This window comes from Solanum verrucosum, unplaced genomic scaffold, assembly GCF_900185275.1.
Source record: "Solanum verrucosum unplaced genomic scaffold, falcon-dt-bn FXZP01000235.1, whole genome shotgun sequence".
Classification (NCBI taxonomy): Eukaryota; Viridiplantae; Streptophyta; class Magnoliopsida; order Solanales; family Solanaceae; genus Solanum; species Solanum verrucosum.
In genome coordinates, this window is record NW_026019948.1 from 1030634 (window position 1) to 1051829 (window position 21196).

Below are 21196 nucleotides of genomic sequence, written 5' to 3' on the forward strand. Positions count from 1 at the left end.
TTCTAGTGTGTAGAGACAAAAAGCATGATCATATTGCTGACGAATTTAAGTAATGGACAAATAAAGGATGACTAGATGAGGCAGAGAGATAGAGAGACTGTGTGTGTGAAAACTAAGTTTTGTACCACATTTTTCTTGTGTTTTTTTTTTCCTTCATTCATTTCTTATCCGGTTTCACTTATACATATATTATACGCATAGTTATTGTAAAGTTTTTTTGGTACTATACACTCATGTTTACCTATTCTAGCGGGTAATCTATCTTATTTCAAGGATTAGCCGGAGTAAATACTTAGATGAATTGTTTACATCAAATCAACTCAAGTTATGATGGATAAGTGGCTAAGTGACGGAAATGTATGTACAAATAATGTCATATATCAATTGGTTCGATGCAAGTGTGTGTAAGTTTTTATCTTTGCAAATAAGACAAGGCATATATTGAGCTTGGCATTCAACAAATAACAGCTTAAGAGTTGTTTCATGTTTCATTTCTACCTTGTGCTTAAACTCATGTACTTATTTATAAACATTCACTAATAACACAAAGGTAGATCCTTACAATACATGGATAATAAACTCAGAGCTGGTCAAGGAATCGAATACAATTCTGGCGCGGAATGCATATGGCCTTCAAAGGCTTTTCCTTGTTCAAAGTGATTCTAGTATTATAGCACGCATCCAAGTTTTCCTCGAATTCCACATTTTCCCAATCAAACCACTGAATCAATGAACCTAAAACCAACGAAACAGTACGTAAGCCCATTGCAGCTCCAGGGCAGGCTCTTCTCCCCATTCCAAATGGCACAAATTTATAATTGAACCCTTTTTTTTCCCCTTCCATACCCTCAAATCTCTCCGGCTTAAACTTTTCAGGCTCTTCCCATACCTCGGGGTCCCTATGGATGGCCCAAGCGTTAACCATTAGGATCGTATGTTTTGGTACATCATAGCCACCAATAGTACAATCTTCTAATGAGTAGTGAGGCAACAGAAGCGGTACTGGAGGGTATAATCTCAACGTCTCGTTTATAACACACTGCAAATAAGGAAGATTAGTGAAATCAGATTCATTGAGCAAACGCTCGTTCCCCACTTTGCTGTCAATCTCAGCTCTCAGCTTGTGAAATGCCTCGGGGTGAGCTAAAAGAAGTCGCATTGCCCATTGAATGGTCATCGATGTAGTCTCTGTTCCTGCAATAAACAACATCTGGCAAACAAGATGTTCAAACAAATGCACAAGTCTAATTAGTGAAGTGATCTCTAGGATATATTTGCTCAAATTAAAACTATCTATGATCCAAACTAAGGAAATTTTGACCAAACGTACCAGTACAACACTTTTAATGAGATCATCTGTATAGAATTCGGGTTCTGATTCTTGCAGAGACAACAGAGTTTCAACCAATGTGCCCTTCTTCTCTCTGTTTCCATCAGTACTGGACTCCGAAACACTAATAGGACTAACTTTCTTCTGTCGAAATTCGTCAAATAAACTATTCAAGAATTCATTTCTCTTCTTATTAGCTGAATCCATCCTCTTCTCAATCCCTTTATACCCAAACCATTTCAATACTGGAAAGAAATCACACACATTCAAAAACAACAAATTCGCGAAGAAAAGTCCCTTGATCTCTTCAATAATTTCTTTACCCTTCTCTGTTCCTATCTCCTCCGCACTTACGCAACGTTTCCCAGTACCAATTCTCATCATAACATTAAAAGAAAAAGTAAAAACCCAATTACTCAAGTTAATTTTCACACCACTACTCCCATTCCTATTACAATTAGCTTTAAATAAACCGCGAATAAGAATTCTAATTTCTTCACTCCTCAATGCAGAAGACTTTTGAAGGCTATTGAAAGAGAAAATCTCAATTACCATTAGACGGCGAAGCGCCCTCCAATGATAACCATAAGGAGCCCAAACAACAGACTTATAGTTGAATGAATACTTATCTCCAGTCATAGTCTGAGGACGGTTAGCAAATATGATATCGTTTTTAGCGAAACATTCTTCAACAGCGGATGGAGAAGTCACAATAAGCAAATTTCGACAGCCTAACCGGAGGTACATAACCGGTCCATATTTAGTTGATAATGAGGTTAATGTCTGATGAAATGAACTTTTGATAAGGTAAAGATGGCCAATTATTGGAAGAGATAGAGGACTAGGTGGTAAACGTTTTTTGGAATGAAAAAAGCATTTTAATAAACAGATAACAAAAAATAGCAATAAGTAGTAAGAGTACTTAGAGTTCAGAATCTCCATGGCCAAAAACAGAGTTGTAGACTTTACAAGTCAAGGCAGTGTAGTTTTAGTAAACAGATTTGTGTTTTATATATACTTATCAGTTCCCAGTGTGTGGAGGCTAAAAATTTCTTAAGCAATGTACATGACGCATTTAAGTAAGGCATAATATATAAATTGGACCCTTAACTTGGCTTCAAATTATAACTTTGACCTTTAACTTTGTGAGTGCACAAATAGACACTTTAACTATCCAAAACTTAAACAAAAAAACACTCGGATCCTACCTGGCAAAATGCGTGAAATAAACTCAAATTAGGCGCGTCAGATGTAAAAATCGAGGGGCCCAACAGTAAAAAAAGCATTGAAAGGACAATTAAACCCTCTTTATATTTTTTTCAACAATTTTTCCCTCTTTTTTGCATTATTTGTTGTTCACTGCAAAATGCAAGTGACATTTGATAAAAATTTTTGTTATTGCGAAAAAAATTATAATGAAGTTTTTTTTGGCAAGATGGGTGAGTATACACTTGTAAAAGTCGAATGCAATTTAAGTTCGAAAGTTCTCGATCAATGAATCCGATTCACACTTAAGGGACTCCTTACATTTTGATTAGGTATCAGATTGCTACTCAAATTTGACAAAAATCTCTAAAAAATTCATTTAGACAATTTATCAAACACTTTAAGTGCACCATTTTACTTAATAATTTTTAGCACTGTATGTTCATTTTTGGCCTCCAAAAATTCACAATTGTAATTTGCTATTCACTATTACAATCACAATACACAAAACACCCTGTTTTTTCCATTAAGTATTTGACAACTTAAAGCACAAATACACTTTAACTAAAGAAAAGAAGGAGAAGTTCATTGATTCTCATGTCTTCCCATATTTATGGGCTGCTCTGAAATAATTTTGCAACAAAAACAATAGTAAAAAAATGCTGAAATGACAACTCTACCCCTCGAATTCCGGCCAATCTCCGGCAACCCAAAACCCCCATTCATTTTCTTCTTTTTCAGGCAAAATGCCACCACCAAATGACCCCCAAACAAGTACCTCCAACCCAGCCGTTCTCCTTCTTCCTCACACCGGAGCACAACCCATGAAGCGAACTAGCTTCTAGCTCACTAAACCCACCAAATACCCGACCCCAAACACATCAGATCCGCCATCTCCGGCGAGAATCATCACGAAACAACACTGCTGCAACCAACAGCTCGAACCAGACACAAAACAGCAACCAAATGACCCCCCAAACCCCATGAAAACAGACCCAATGAGCTCCAAGCTAGCAAAACCATTAGGAGGAATTAATTTTGATTCTTGTATATAAATTAAAATTAATTTTGATTTTTTTTAGTTTTAAAATGACGTGTAAAATATTTAATTAGTTGGCAGCCATTGAGTGGCTCACAAATACACATGGGAGCGTTTGCATTTCACGCTCTTTGGCTCCGAAAATCGTGTGTTTATTTATTTAAAGGTAAGATAGTTAAAGTGTCTATTTGCGCATTATGAAAGTTAGAGATCAAAGTTAAAATTTGAAGCCAAGTTTAGAGACCAATATATGTATTATGCCTTTAAGTAATTGACAGATTCAAGTATACCAAATTTCTTCGTCTCTGTAAAAAAATCACAGTAATAATTCAAGGGGCAGTTAGAAGACAACCAAGTGAAAGGTGTGCCGGGACCACTAGCTAGGTCCAAAAGGGAACCAAAAATTTGAAAACTAGCGAGGAAATTATTATTTTAACATAGACGGTAGTGAAGTTTTCAATGAGAACTGAAGAATAATGCCATGTCAGATTGATCACTAATCGCGTGAGCAGTAACGAAAATACAAAGTATATAGGTTAAATATGATTTTCTGTCTTATAATTAGTCTTTACTATTCTTGAAACAATAGCTCATTGGTCATAGAAGTGCAAACTACACAAATTACTAGGGAGTACAAGTTAAATACATACTACGCTAAGTGTTATCTTTTTGAGGAATATATATATATATATATATATAAAATTTTCCAAAATACATATTAGCTTATGTATATTTATATATAAAAAATCAAGTTAACTAGTGCACATGACCCCACATACACATTAGTCCATCTCTGGCTGGAACTGGCATGCATGTGTGGTTGTCCAGTTTCAACTTATCACAAAAGAAAGAAGTTTGTATAAGCTAAAAAGAGAGATAATATCACACATGAATTTTTCTCTCAGAAAGTCACTCAACTATGAAACTTTCTAAAAGAAAAGTTCAAAGTTAGAGTAATTTTCTCAAGTTAAAATATAGGTGAAAACTGAAATCTATTAAAGAAATAGTCTTTACCTTATCAACAAAGGGCAATTAATTAAGTAATTGACAAATTCAAGTACTCTGGATAGCAAATATATATAATTATATAGTAGTATTATCACTTCACGATAATGGATGAAGCAGATAGATAAGGAGAAGATAGAGAGAGTGAAAGCAAAGGGTCACGACTCATGACGAGTCTAAAAAACATTTGAATATGTTTTTTTAAGGGATAAGGGTCTGAAAAATATCTTAACTAAAATATCTTAATTTTGGAAATTGTTGTTACGATACCAAACTTTAATGAGGACCTATTACCCCCAGACTACTTAATACCGCATTTTAAATATATATATTTGCCCACGTGGACATAAAAAATAATGCATAATTATAAATAGTAATGTGTCCACGTGGGCACATATATACCTTTAAAATATACTATTAAATAGTTCAGGGGTAATAGGTCCTCCATAAAGTTTGGTATCGTAACAGCAATTTCGACCAAAGTTGAGGTATTTTTCATACTCTTATCCCTTTTTTTTACTGCAAAAAATAATAGTATGGATTTGGTTCTTATCTCACCTCTATTCATTTTTATTTGTCACTGTTTCACTTGACATACCTATTTTATGCAAAAAATTATCATTATATTGATGTTTAGTATTTGGTCTTCAAGAATGATTTTTGGAGATTAGTATTTAATGTTAAGGGTAAAAACATGAAAAACAATTTATCTTTTTTTGATACGTCAAAAATGACAAATAAAAAAATATATATTTTAGAAATAAGTCACAAGTAAAAATGAACTGAGAAAGTGTTTGTTTCTCTTCTTTCCATTTTCTCCGAGTTAATGCTTAAATGTGTGGAAAATATATTACCTAAATATAAGAGGTCTGGATTAACTAATTTTCTTAACCGAAAAGGTATACTTATTAACCATGATTAAAAGAAGAGAGGTTGCTACTTAAGTTTCCCATTTTTGATAAGGAAATATTTATCTTCCAAAAACTTGGAATCGAATGGATTTATTTTTATTAAATAGCATTAAACTTTTGATATAAAATGAGTTTTTCCATAGTTGTACAACACCAAGTCACGTTCAAGATCTGTAAACATTTCTTTAAACAAAATTATATTTTCCTTTCATGAAATATTTATGGTAATGTTTTATCTTTTCTTTTTTAAAAAATAAACTTTAAATAAGGTAACAAAGCCCTAACACTCTATTCCCCCAACAATCAAACCGTGGCACAAGATATATGATTTAAATCAAAACTAATATACAATTTAATCAAACAAAATTTTGACCATAGTTGAGGAAATGTACCAGAAGAACATTTTTAATGAGATCATTTGTGTAGAATTCGGGTTCTGATTCTTGTAGAGACAATAGAGTTTCAACCAGTGTATCACTGTTTCTACTAGTACTCGACTCAGAAACTCTAAGACTTTCTTTCTTGTGTCGAAATTCGTCTAATAATTTGTTAAAGAATTCATTTCTCTTCTTGTGAGCTCAAGCCATACCCTTTATACCTAAACCATTTCAATACTGGCAAGAAATCACACACGTTCAAAATCAACGCAAAGGCCGGGAAGATAAATCCCCTCGTCTCTTCAATTATTTGTTTGCCCTTCTCTGCTCCTATATCTTCCTCATTTACGCAACGTTTTCCAGTACAAATTCTCATCATAAAATTGAACACATAAGTATTTACCCAACTACTCGAGTTAATTTTTGCACTACTACTCCCATTCTTATTACTGTCCTTAAACAAACTGCGAATAATAATTTCAATACTGGTAAACGTTTTACAGGATAAAGCAGATGTTTGATCAAAAAGATGGTAACAAGAAATATCAACATATATAGTAGCTAAATAGTAAAGTTCAGATTCTCCATGGGTGAAATGTTGAAACAACACATCGAGAGAGTTGTTCGTATGAAAGGGTGATACCTTAGATTTCACTAAGGTCTCGAATATTTTTAGACCAAAAGATAGAAAAAGGGTATGTATGAGTCATTTTCTAAATGTTAGGCCTACTTTTGGCCATTTTTCGTTTTATAATATATCGTTGGAAGTACCTAAGCCTGAAGTTAGTTAGTAGCTGAGTGATAAATTCCTAGTGTGTAGAGACAAAAAGCATGATCGTATTGCTGACGAATTTAAGTAATGGACAAATACAAAGTACTTATGATAAATGATGACTGGATGAGGCAGAGAGATAGAGAGACTCTGTGTGTGTGTGAAAACTAAGTTTTGTAACCCATTTTTCTTGTTTGTTTTTTTCTTTCATTAAGAGTTTAAGTTATACATGTAGTTATTGTAAATTTTTTTGGTACTATACGCTCATGTTGACCTATTCTAGCGGGTAATCTATCTTATTTCAAGGATTAGCCGGAGTAAATACTTAGATCAATTGTTTACATCAAATCAACTCAAGTTATGATGGATAAGTGGCTAAGCGACAGAAATGTATGTACAAACAATGTCATATATCTATTGGTTTGATGTAAGTGTGTGTTAGTTTTTACCCGCTGCGGAATCCAGGCTGTTCCACATGCAACAAATATATATATATCAAATAAAACAAGGCACATATTGAGCTTTGCATTCACCAAATAACAGCTTAAGAGTTGTTTCATGTTTCATGTTCATCTTGTCCTTAAGCTTATGTACTTATTTATAAACACTCACTAAGAACGCCAAAGGTAAATCCTTACACTACATACATAAAAACTCAGAGCTGGTCAAGGAATCGAATACAATTCTGGCGCGGAATGCATATGGCCTCCAAAGGCTTTTCCTTGTTCAAAGTGATTCTAGTATTATAGCACGCATCCAAGTTTTCCTCGAATTCCACATTTTCCCAATCAAACCACTGAATCAACGAACCTAAAACCAACGAAACAGTGCGTAAGCCCATTGCAGCTCCAGGGCAAGCTCTTCTTCCCATTCCAAATGGCACAAATTTATAATTGAACCCTTCTTTTTCCCCTTCCATACCCTCAAATCTTTCCGGCTTAAACTTTTCAGGCTCTTCCCATACCTCGGGGTCCCTATGGATGGCCCAAGCGTTAACCATTAGGATCGTATGTTTTGGTACATCATAGCCACCAATAGTACAATCTTCTAATGAGTAGTGAGGCAACAGAAGCGGTACTGGAGGGTATAATCTCAACGTCTCGTTTATAACACACTGCAAATAAGGAAGATTAGTGAAATCAGATTCATTGAGCAAACGCTCGTTCCCCACTTTGCTGTCAATCTCAGCTCTCAGCTTGTGAAATGCCTCGGGGTGAGCTAAAAGAAGTCGCATTGCCCATTGAATGGTCATCGATGTAGTCTCTGTTCCTGCAATAAACAACATCTGGCAAACAAGATGTTCAAACAAATGCACAAGTCTAATTAGTGAAGTGATCTCTAGGATATATTTGCTCAAATTAAAACTATCTATGATCCAAACTAAGGAAATTTTGACCAAACGTACCAGTACAACACTTTTAATGAGATCATCTGTATAGAATTCGGGTTCTGATTCTTGCAGAGACAACAGAGTTTCAACCAATGTGCCCTTCTTCTCTCTGTTTCCATCAGTACTGGACTCCGAAACACTAATAGGACTAACTTTCTTCTGTCGAAATTCGTCAAATAAACTATTCAAGAATTCATTTCTCTTCTTATGAGCTGAAACCATCCTCTTCTCAATCCCTTTATACCCAAACCATTTCAATACTGGCAAGAAATCACACACATTCAAAAACAACAACGTCGCGAAGAAAATTCCCTTGATCTCTTCAATAATTTCTTTACCCTTCTCTGTTCCTATCTCCTCCTCACTTACGCAACGTTTCCCAGTACCAATTCTCATCATAACATTAAAAGAAAAAGTAAAAACCCAATTACTCAAGTTAATTTTCACACCACTACTCCCACTCCTATTACAATTAGCTTTAAATAAACCGCGAATAAGAATTCTAATTTCTTCACTCCTCAATGCAGAAGACTTTTGAAGGCTATTGAAAGAGAAAATCTCAATTACCATTAGACGGCGAAGCGCCCTCCAATGATAACCATAAGGAGCCCAAACAACAGACTTATAGTTGAATGAATACTTATCTCCAGTCATAGTCTGAGGACGGTTAGCAAATATGATATCGTTTTTAGCGAAACATTCTTCAACAGCGGATGGAGAAGTCACAATAAGCAAATTTCGACAGCCTAACCGGAGGTACATAATCGGTCCACATTTAGTTGATAATGAGGTTAATGTCTGATGAAATGAATTTTTGATAAGGTAAAGATGGCCAATTATTGGAAGAGATAGAGGACTAGGTGGTAAACGTTTTTTGGAATGAAAAAAGTATTTTAATAAAAAGATAACAAAAAATAGCAATAAGTAGTAAGAGTACTTAGAGTTCAGATTCTCCATGGCCAAAAACAGAGTTGTAGACTTTACAAGTCAAGGTAGTGTAGTTTTAGTAAACAGATTTGTGTTTTATATATACATATCAGTTCCAGTGTGTGGAGGCTAAAAATTTCGTAAGCAATGATCATATACATTACGCATTTAAGTAATTGACAGATTCAAGTATACCAAATTTCTACGTCTCTGTAAAAAAAAATCACAGTAATAATTCAAGGGGCAGTTAGAAGAAGAAAACAACCAATTGAAAGGTGTGCCGGGACCACGAGCTAGGTCCAAAAGGGAACCAAAGATTTGAAAACTAGCGAGGAAATTATTATTTTAACATAGACGGTAGTGAAGTTTTCAATGAGAACTGAAGAATAATGCCATGTCAGATTGATCACTAATCGCGTGAGCAGTGACGAAAATACAAAGTATATAGGTTAAATATGATTTTCTGTCTTATAATTAGTCTTTACTATTCTTGAAACAATAGCTCATTGGTCATGGAAGTGCAAACGACACAAATTACTAGGGAGCACAAGTTAAATACATACTACGCTAAGTATTATCTTTTTGAGGAATATATATATATATATATATATATATAAAATTTTCCAAAATACATATTAGCTTATCTATATTTATATATAAAAAAATCAAGTTAACTAGTGCACATGACCCATCTCTGGCTGGAACTGACATGCATGTGCAGTGGCGGAGCCAGAATTTTTAATTAGGGGGTTCAAAATTTGAAGAAATAGACACACGAAGTAGCCTAAGGGGATTCGATATCTACTATATATACATAAAAAATTATTTTAACCATGTAAAAATAATATAATTTTCCGCCGAAGGGGGGTCGGATGACCCCCCTAAAGATAGGGTGGCTCCGCCACTGTGCATGTGTGGTTGTCCAGTTTCAACTAATCACAAAAGAAAGAAGTTTGTATAAGATAAAAAGAGAGATAATATCACACATGAATTTTTCTCTCAAAAAGTTATTTAACTTTGATTTTTAAATCAAAAGTTACTCAACTATAATTTTTTCTCTCAGAAAGTCACTCAACTATGAAACTTTCTGAAAGAAAAGTTCAAAGTTAGAGTAACTTTCTCAAGTTAAAATATAGGTGAAAACTGAAATCTATTAAAGAAGTAGTCTTTACCTTATCAACAAAGGGCAATTAATTAAGTAATTGACAAATTCAAGTACTCTGGATAGCAAATATATATAATTATATTGTAGTATTATCCCTTCACGATAATGGATGAAGCAGATAGATAAGGAGAAGATAGAGAGAGTGAAAGCAAAGGGTCACGACCAGGGGCGGAGCCACGTAGGCTCCATTGGACACCCTTCGTCGAAAAATTATACTATATATACACGTAAAATTTTGACTTTATTTTGGTATATATAGAATTTGGACCCCTTGAAATAACAAAGTGATGCGCAGTGGAGTTGGCAATAGCCTGTGCAATGCTACTTTTTGTCCCGGTTCGATTCCCCGCAGGGTTGTATTCTTTTTCTATAATTATTTTGACTTCTTGAATTCACTTAAGTAAATAAACCCAAGTTCGAATCCCTCCTTTACTAACTATTTTTTTTCAATTAAAATTAAATTATTTCCTTAAATTTTAATACATTTTCCTTGTAGAATAAGCTTTCCTTGAATTTAATACTTTTTCTTGTGGATTTTTTTCAATTAAAATTGAATTATTTCCTTAAATTTTAATACTTTTCCCTTATGGAATAAGGTTTTCTTTCTCTATAAGTAGGAAACTCATTTACCCAAATTATATCACAATATTATTAAGAATAGAATCTCAATAATTCTCTCTCTGTTTTTTCTTCTCGTTCTCTTATTTTATAACAAAAATAACCAACTTAATATTTTAGTTTCAAGTTTCAATACACATGAGAAATTATTATAATAGAGTACCAAAAAAAGTTTGACTTCTCTAAGTCAACCAAATAAAGAAACAACGGTAGATCAATTAGAGATGTTGTCACATTCTTCTCATAAACAAAGCATTGATTTGAATACTCTAAAAATGACTTGCAAAATCGAATGGATGATGAGTTTTTAGATGGTTGTATAGTGCCTTATGTAGAAAAGAAAGTATTTCGTACTATTTCTAATGAGTCTATTATAAAAACATTTCAGGATATAAAACCTCGTCGAGTATAATTGTAATAATATATTTAAATTATGTTTTCAATAGTAGTTTATTTTATTTATGTTAGTTTTGAATTATACACTTGTAATTCTATTAAAAATATTCCTATATTTAACTTGATTATTTGTTTTGGTAATTTAAATTGTCGTTTTTAAAAAAAAAATTACTATTAAAAGTTTGGACACCCTTCGTTAAATTTCTGGCTACGCCACTGGTCACGACTCATGACGAGTCTAAAAAATATTTGACTATGTTTTTTAAGGGATAAGGGTCTGAAAAATATCTTAACTTTGGCCGAAATTGTTGTTACGATACCAAACTTTAATGAGGACCTATTACCCCCAGACTACTTAATACCGTATTTTAAATATATATATTTGCCCATGTGGACATAAAAAATAATGCATAATTATAAATAGTAATGTGTCCACGTGGGCACATATATACCTTTAAAATACATTATTAAATAGTTCAGGGGGTAAAAAATACACTATTAAATAGTTCAGGGGGTAATAGGTCCTCCATAAAGTTTGGTATCGTAACAGCAATTTCGACCAAAGTTGAGGTATTTTTCAGACTCTTATCCCTTTTTTTGATGCAAAAAATAATAGTATGGATTTAGTTCTTATCTCACCTCTATTCATTTTTATTTGTCACTGTTTCACTTGACATACCTATTTTATGCAAAAAATTATCATTATATTGATGTTTAGTATTTGGTCTTCAAGAATGATTTTTGGATATTAGTATTTAATGTTAAGGGTAAAAACATGAAAAACATTTTATCTTTTTTTTGATACGTCAAAAATGACAAATAAAAAATATATATTTTAGAAATAAGTCACAAGTAAAAATGAACTGAGGAAGTGTTTGTTTCTCCTCTCTCCATTTTCTCCGAGTTAACGCTTAAATGTGTGGAAAATATATTACCTAAATATAAGAGGTCTGGATTAACTAATTTTCTTAACCGAAAAGGTATACTTATTAACCATGATTAAAAGAAGAGAGGTTGCTACTTAAGTTTCCCATTTTTGATAAGGAAATATTTATCTTCCAAAAACTTGGAATCGAATGGATTTATTTTTATTAAATAGCATTAAACTTTTGATATAAAATGAGTTTTTCCATAGTTGTACAACACCAAGTCACGTTCAAGATCTGTAAACATTTCTTTAAACAAAATTATATTTTCCTTTCATGAAATATTTATGGTAATGTTTTATCTTTTCTTTTTTAAAAAATAAACTTTAAATAAGGTAACAAAGCCCTAACACTCTATTCCCCCAACAATCAAACCGTGGCACAAGATATATGATTTAAATCAAAACTAATATACAATTTAATCAAACAAAATTTTGACCATAGTTGAGGAAATGTACCAGAAGAACATTTTTAATGAGATCATTTGTGTAGAATTCGGGTTCTGATTCTTGTAGAGACAATAGAGTTTCAACCAGTGTATCACTGTTTCTACTAGTACTCGACTCAGAAACTCTAAGACTTTCTTTCTTGTGTCGAAATTCGTCTAATAATTTGTTAAAGAATTCATTTCTCTTCTTGTGAGCTCAAGCCATACCCTTTATACCTAAACCATTTCAATACTGGCAAGAAATCACACACGTTCAAAATCAACGCAAAGGCCGGGAAGATAAATCCCCTCGTCTCTTCAATTATTTGTTTGCCCTTCTCTGCTCCTATATCTTCCTCATTTACGCAACGTTTTCCAGTACAAATTCTCATCATAAAATTGAACACATAAGTATTTACCCAACTACTCGAGTTAATTTTTGCACTACTACTCCCATTCTTATTACTGTCCTTAAACAAACTGCGAATAATAATTTCAATACTGGTAAACGTTTTACAGGATAAAGCAGATGTTTGATCAAAAAGATGGTAACAAGAAATATCAACATATATAGTAGCTAAATAGTAAAGTTCAGATTCTCCATGGGTGAAATGTTGAAACAACACATCGAGAGAGTTGTTCGTATGAAAGGGTGATACCTTAGATTTCACTAAGGTCTCGAATATTTTTAGACCAAAAGATAGAAAAAGGGTATGTATGAGTCATTTTCTAAATGTTAGGCCTACTTTTGGCCATTTTTCGTTTTATAATATATCGTTGGAAGTACCTAAGCCTGAAGTTAGTTAGTAGCTGAGTGATAAATTCCTAGTGTGTAGAGACAAAAAGCATGATCGTATTGCTGACGAATTTAAGTAATGGACAAATACAAAGTACTTATGATAAATGATGACTGGATGAGGCAGAGAGATAGAGAGACTCTGTGTGTGTGTGAAAACTAAGTTTTGTAACCCATTTTTCTTGTTTGTTTTTTTCTTTCATTAAGAGTTTAAGTTATACATGTAGTTATTGTAAAGTTTTTTTGGTACTATACGCTCATGTTGACCTATTCTAGCGGGTAATCTATCTTATTTCAAGGATTAGCCGGAGTAAATACTTAGATCAATTGTTTACATCAAATCAACTCAAGTTATGATGGATAAGTGGCTAAGCGACAGAAATGTATGTACAAACAATGTCATATATCTATTGGTTTGATGTAAGTGTGTGTTAGTTTTTACCCGCTGCGGAATCCAGGCTGTTCCACATGCAACAAATATATATATATCAAATAAAACAAGGCACATATTGAGCTTTGCATTCACCAAATAACAGCTTAAGAGTTGTTTCATGTTTCATGTTCATCTTGTCCTTAAGCTTATGTACTTATTTATAAACACTCACTAAGAACGCCAAAGGTAAATCCTTACACTACATACATAAAAACTCAGAGCTGGTCAAGGAATCGAATACAATTCTGGCGCGGAATGCATATGGCCTCCAAAGGCTTTTCCTTGTTCAAAGTGATTCTAGTATTATAGCACGCATCCAAGTTTTCCTCGAATTCCACATTTTCCCAATCAAACCACTGAATCAACGAACCTAAAACCAACGAAACAGTGCGTAAGCCCATTGCAGCTCCAGGGCAAGCTCTTCTTCCCATTCCAAATGGCACAAATTTATAATTGAACCCTTCTTTTTCCCCTTCCATACCCTCAAATCTTTCCGGCTTAAACTTTTCAGGCTCTTCCCATACCTCGGGGTCCCTATGGATGGCCCAAGCGTTATCGTATATTTTGGTACATCATTGCCACCAATAGTACAATCTTCTAATGAGTATTGAGGCAACAGAAGCGGTACTGGAGGGTATAATCTCAGCGTCTCGTTGATAACACACTGCAAATAAGGAAGATTAGTGAAATCAGATTCATTGAGCAAACGCTCATTCCCCACTTTGCTGTCAATCTCAGCTCTCAGCTTGTGAAATGCCTCAGGGTGAGCTAAAAGAAGTCGCATCGCCCATCGAATTGTCATTGATGTGGTCTCTGTTCCCGCAATAAACAAAACCTGTCAAACAAGTGCACTAGTCTAATTAGTGAAGTTACTCTTAAAGTTTAACCTCTAGAAATATATTTGCTCATATTAAAAGTTAAAACTATAATTAAGACGGAATGTACCTGTAGAACACATTTAATGAGATCATCTGTATAGAATTCGGGTTCTGATTCTTGCAGAAACAATAGAGTTTCAACCAGTGTGCCCTTCTTCTTTCTGTTTCCATCAGTACTGGACTCCGAAACACTAATAGGACTAACTTTCTTCTGTCGAAATTCGTCAAATAAACTATTCAAGAATTCATTTCTCTTCTTATGAGCTGAAATCATTCTCTTCTCAATCCCTTTATACCCAAACCACTTCAATACTGGCAAGAAATCACACACACATTCGCAAAGAAAAATCCCTTGATCTCTTCAATAATTTCTTTACCCTTCTCTGTTCCTATCTCCTCCTCACTTCCGCAACGTTTCCCAGTACCTACTCTCATTATAACATTTAACGCAAAACTAAAAACCCAATTACTCAAGTTAATTTTCACACCACTCCTATTACAACCAGCTTTAAATAAACCGCGAATAAAGATTATAGTTTCTTCACTCCTCAATGCAGAAGACTTTTGAAGGCTATTAAAAAAGAAGATCTCAATTACCATTAGACGGCGAAGTGCCCTCCAATGATAACCATAAGGAGCCCAAACAATAGCCTTATAGTTGTATGAATGCTTATCTCCAGTAATTGACAGATTCAAGTATACCAAATTTCTACGTCTTAGTTAGAAACAAGAAAACAACCAAGTGAAAGGTGTGTTGGGACCACGAGTCGGATCAAAAGGGGAACTCTAAGATTTGAAGACAGCACCAAAATTATTATTTTAACATTAGTGAAATTTTCAATGACGATCGAGGAATAATGCCACTAGTCGCGTGAGCAGGGAAAATATACAAGTATATTGAGGTATATATATAGGGAGGGAAATTTTTCCAAAATACATATTAGCTTCTGGATATATATATATATATAATTAGAAAATAAATTCAAAGTTAATGAGTGCACATAACCATGTATACACATGCGTCCACCTCTGGCTGGAACTAACATGCATGCGTGGTTGTCAAGTACTCCTATCAACTAATTCCACAAAAGAAAGAGGTTTGTATAAGAAAAATCACTCAACTAACGATTTTTCTCTCAGAAAATCACTCAACTTTGATTTTTAACCAAAAAGTTATTGAACTGTGAATTTTTCACTCAGAAAGTCACTCAACGTTAATTTTTAACCAAAAAGTTATTGAACTATGAATATCACTCAGAAAGTCACTCAACTATGATTTTTATCTCAATTATAAACTCTTCTCTCATAAAGTCACTCAATTATGAAGGTTTTTCTCTCAGAAAGTCACGTACTATGGAACTTTCTTAAAGAAAAGTTTAAAGTTGAGTGAGTGACTTTCTCAAGATAAAAAGTAGGTGGAAACTGAAATCTATTACAAAAAAAGTAGTCTTTACATTATCAACAAACAAAGGGAAATTGATCAAGTAATTGACAAATTCGATAGCAAATATTGTAGTATTATCACTTTACGAAAAAGGATGAAGCAGATAGATAAGGAGAAGATAGAGAGAGTGAAAGCGAAGTGTAACAAACATTTGGCGTTTAATATGTACTAAGTATGTTTTTTAATGCAAAAAAATTAATATGGATTTGGCTCTTATTGTCTTTGTTCATTTTTACTTGTCACCTATTGAAAAAATAACTATTGACATAGTTATTTTATCATGATATCCATATTAAATATTGATGTTTAGTATTAGATCTCCGAGAATGACTTGGAGATTAGTATTTAATATTAAGGGTAAAACATGAAAAAGAAATTATATTTTTTTAATGTATCAAAAACGATAAGTAAAAATAAAAATCTATTTTAGAATAAAATACAAGTTTTGTGTAGATCATAACAAGAATAATTTACTGTTATGTATAAATGGGAAATACAAGAGGAGAATTAACTGTTTTTGGGAAATCTACTAAAGAATGAGCATGTTTGGATGAGCTTATAGTTTCTGGCTTATAAATCAACAATCATAAATTAAGAATTATAACTTCTTATTTTTTATTTATTTTTTGTGTTAGCTTAAAAATAATATTTTATTTTATTGAAACACTACAAAATCGCTTTAAAAATTATTTTAACTTGAAAAACACTACTCCCTGTTAGTTTATGACTTACTTTTTTTTAATAGTCTAAAAATGACACATTTCTATATTAAATAGTAACATAAACTTTAAAATGTTCATTTTACCATTAATGAAATGTTTTATAGTCACACAAATATCTATCACTTATTTTAGACCACAAGTTTTAAAAGTCACTTTTTTTTTAAACTCCATGTGAAATTAAACTAAACTCATATAAAATAAAAACGAGAAAGTATAAATCAATCCAAACACACTCTTAATCCATTTCCACAATATTGATCTTATTTGGATAGTACATTCCATTATAACACAAAGATAAAATCCTTATATATCACATAAACACACACCAATCCAAGATCCATCTAGCATACTTATTTATTACACAACACACAATTCTTACTGGAAATTAATTCTGACGAGGATTGCAAATAGCCTCAAAAGGCGTATCCTTACTTGAAATTACTTTAGAATTATAGTATTCATCCATCTTATAATTTTCATCTAATTCCACATTTTTCCAATCAAACCATTGAACCAACGAACCCAATACCAATGAAACAGTACGCATACCCATATTGTCTCCAGGGCATGCTCTTCTCCCCATACCAAACGGTACAAATTTATAACTAAATCCTTCTTTTTCCCCTTCCATAGCCTCAAATCTCTCTGGCATGAACTTTTCAGGTTCGTCCCATAACGCGGGGTCCCTATGAATGGCCCAAGCGTTAACCATTAGGATTGTATTTTTTGGTACATCGTAGCCACCAACAGTACAATCTTCTAATGAGTAGTGAGGCAATAGAAGAGGTACTGGAGGGTATAATCGCAACGTCTCGTTTATAACACATTGTAAATAAGGAAGATTAGTTAAATCGGATTCGTTTAATAAGCGCTCGTTCCCTACATTGTTGTCAATTTCGGATCTCAATTTTTGAAATGCTTTAGGGTGAGCTAACAGAAGTCGCATTGCCCATTGAATGGTCATTGATGTGGTCTCTGTTCCCGCAACAAACAAAACCTAAAACACCGTAGACACACATTAGTAAAAGCAAATTATATATTGTCAGTCTGGTAATTTCATGGATTGTCACTCAACTTTCATTTTAATATTACACCAACTTTGTAATGAAAAAGTGACTACCTAAGTAAAATAAAAGTAACTACACTATTATTCTTTGTAATAGAAATATCAATCACATGAAGTCACTAGGAGGAAACCAAGTAGTAACTATTTTTTCATGTGATACTATGCGCAAAGTTGAGTAACGTTGAAAAACTTTCTTTTGTGATGTTATAACATTGATATTAATTATGTGAGACTTATTTTTGTCGCACAAGTTGGTGCACTCAAATTTAACATTTTTGAGTTCACTTTTTTGTAAGATAAAAATAGGTCTTAAATAACCAATAGAAATAGTTATATATATATAGAGAGATCATCTTATTTATCAAAAATGACCAAAATATACATTGCATATAAACTCTATTATATATGTTGTGTATACATATTGCATATGTGTATGTATAAAATATGTATATTAGTATAAATTTTACATTATCTATACACTATGGTCTATGTACATTTATTTTGTAAACTAGATGACCCAAAGGTATTGGGTTGTAATTTACTCTAATATTTATAATGGAAACTTATATAAATTCACTAGTTTAAGAGTTAATTACTTAGATACATTTTAATTTGCAATATTGTGAATCTTATAAGAATTTGGTGTATCTAGATACGTCCAGATTCGAGATACATGAGGTTAAAATTAGGTGTAATTTTTCTAGATACATTGTATCCAAATGGGTTTGCATTTATCTGGTAACAAATCTCTCACCTCCCTCCCCATCTTGCTCGCATCTCTCCCTACTTTAGTGCATTTGATAGCAAAAAAGCATGTATCTAGGTGTATCTTCCTTAATATATGGTAGAAAACTCTTATTTAATTAGTAAGATACATAATATTTTGAAAATATAGATAATAATAGTATATATGATAATGGAGTATGTCTAATCATGTAATTTCTCATATTTATAATCTTTAGAAACTAATGCCGACAGTGAGCCAATTATTTTCACGTCTATACTCAAAAAACACGCCAGCAAAATTTGTACAAGGAATATATATATATATATATATATATATATATATATTAAAAGTTATGAAGCAAATCAAGGACATCTAATAGTACCAACTTTATGCAATAGTTTGAGGGAACGTATGTACGTACCATTAGAAGACTTTTAATGAGATCGTCCGCGTAGAATTCAGGTTCAAATTCCTGCAGAGACAATAAAGTTTCAACTAGTGTCGCCTTCTTCCCCTTAGCAACATGATCACTACTACTACTACTTTTTTCTGTCGAAATTCGTCAAGTAATTTGTTTAAAAATTCATTTCTCTTCATACTCGTTAAGTCCATTTTTTTCCCAATCCCTTTATAACCAAACCATTTCAAAATTGGCAAAAAATCACACACGTTTAAAACCAACAAATTTGCAAAGAAAACACTCCTCATCTCTTCAATAATCTTTTTCCCCTTTTCCATTCCTATATCTTCCTCACTCACACAACTTTTTCCAGTACCAATTCTCATCATAACATTAAACACAAAAGTAAAGGCCCAATAACTCAAGTCAACCCTAGTACCGCCACGTGTATTCTTGTCACTGGCTTTCAACAAAGAGCGAATCAAAATCCCAGTTTCTTCATTTCGAATTAAAGAAGACTTTTGAAGACTGTTTGAAGAGAAGAGTTCAACCGCCGTTTGACGGCGGAGAACTCTCCAGAGTTGACCGTACGGTGCCCAAAAAATAGCAGTATAGTTAAAAGAAATCCGGTCACCTAGCATGCTCTGTGGCCGGTTTGCAAATACAACATCGTTTTTCGTGAAACATTCTTCTACAAAGGATGGAGAGGACACAATCAACATATTTCGACACCCGAAACGGAGGTATAAAACCGGACCATATTTAGTTGATAAAGAGGTTAATGTTTGGTGAAGTGAATTTTTGATAAGGTAAAGATGGCCTATTATTGGGAGAGACAAAGGACTAGGTGGTAAATGTTTTTTTGGATGAATAAAATGTTTCAATAAAATTATGAGGAAAAATAGAAAGATGATAGCTAGGTAGTAATAAGAGGAATTAGAATTATAAAAGTTCTGCATGGCTGAATTTAATAACTTGAAAATTAAAAATGCTTGAACTTATTAGAACTCTTCTCAACTTAGTGCTGCGTAGTATAGTTTATTATATAGATGGTATTTGCCCACCTTATATTATATTGGTGGTATTAATTAAAGGATCACGTGAAACACAATTGAATTGTGAAACTCGGTAGAGTTTGGAAAGAAAACTAGTTTACCTATTGGTTTTGAACTGTAAAATTCAGAAAAATGGGTAGTAGTAACTAACCATCTCTCACTCAATCCGCTTAAAAAAGAATGAAGTAGTTTTATAGGCATTGAATTTAAGAAAATAAAGAAGAATTTTCAGCCTTATGGTTTTAAATTAAAGTTATGTCAAATGTACATAAATGTCCTTTAATTTTGAGACCACATGAAAATTTGAAATCAAAGTGTTGTCAATAAAAAAAGGGAAAAAAATCTGAAATATATCCGAACTTTGAAAAAGACCTTTTACCCCTTTGCACTATTTAATAGTATATTTTAAAGGTATGTATGTGCCCACGTGGACATCATAAATATTGCATAATTATAAATAGTAATGTGTCCACGTGGGCACACATATACCTTTAAAATACACTATTAAATAGTGCAGGGGGTAAAAGGTCTTCCATAAAGTTTGGTATTGTAACAACAGTTTCGGCCAAAGTTGGAGTATTTTTCAGACCCTTTTTCCTTAAAAAAAATAGGTCATTCTTTTTTAAACACACTAAAAAGGAAAGTAGGCCATTATTTTTTAAATGGAATGAGTTTATTGTATTAACAAGTGTTGTACAATACACTTACACATGTAAGTAGCAATTGCGTGAAGAAATGAATTTTGAGTCTAATTCAATTTTTGGATCAAGATCCTATTTTATTGGACTAATTGACCATTTTGGCCTAATTAATTATTTTATTTGTCTCAATTTTTATAACTCATTTTTTTTGTCGATCTAAAAAAATTACACAATTTCATAAATAGTAACAATTTAACTTTCAAATACGGTTAATGAAATAATTCTTAACTATACAAACATCTACAACTTATTTTAGACCACTAGTTTTAAAAATATTTTGTTTTGTTTTATAAATCTTGATCAATTTAAACTATATCACATGAATTGAGAGGACAAATGTAATAAAAATCTGGCCATCTGGCCAAAATTTATCTTTTTTCTTTAAAATAAGAGATGAAGATTGCTCAGGCGGTCATATTAGTTTATGTGAGATTCTTATGGGAATTTAATACAGAGAATATTGAATAATACTTGCTATGTCTCAA

General features: G+C 32.8%; 3 protein-coding genes across 3 annotated transcripts in view; 1 reads left to right on the forward strand and 2 right to left on the reverse strand.

Annotated features, from left to right (window-relative positions):
- LOC125811425 (WD40 repeat-containing protein HOS15-like) overlaps positions 1-21196 on the forward strand; it is a 286140-nt gene that overhangs the window by 239714 nt on the left and 25230 nt on the right. The gene's annotated exons all lie outside the window — the stretch shown is intronic.
- LOC125813597 (uncharacterized) lies at positions 500-9002 on the reverse strand. Its single transcript, XM_049493076.1, has 6 exons — positions 8046-9002; positions 7297-7925; positions 6107-6353; positions 3396-3461; positions 1331-2293; positions 500-1210 (listed from the first exon to the last, which is right to left on the reverse strand). Exons 1-6 carry the CDS (start codon positions 8985-8987, stop codon positions 581-583), a joined length of 3477 nt encoding a protein of 1158 aa, XP_049349033.1. The 5' UTR covers positions 8988-9002; the 3' UTR covers positions 500-580.
- LOC125813598 (cytochrome P450 81C13-like) lies at positions 13917-19915 on the reverse strand. The gene is given in 7 exon segments (XM_049493077.1): positions 13917-14274; positions 14277-14553; positions 14664-14929; positions 14932-15247; positions 17205-17759; positions 18977-19098; positions 19101-19915. Coding segments are annotated over 7 exon segments (2691 nt in total). The 5' UTR covers position 19915; the 3' UTR covers positions 13917-13933.

Coding starts and splice junctions, on each gene's coding strand:
- LOC125813597 (XM_049493076.1), bottom strand. CDS start 8,987: ATGGAGAATCTGAACTCTAAGTACTCTTACTACTTATTGCTATTTTTT. Junction 7,926..8,045: donor TCATTAAAAGTGTTGTACTG/GTACGTTTGGTC, acceptor CTTGTTTGCCAG/ATGTTGTTTATTGCAGGAAC. Junction 6,354..7,296: donor CGATTCCTTGACCAGCTCTG/AGTTTTTATGTA, acceptor AACGTTTACCAG/TATTGAAATTATTATTCGCA.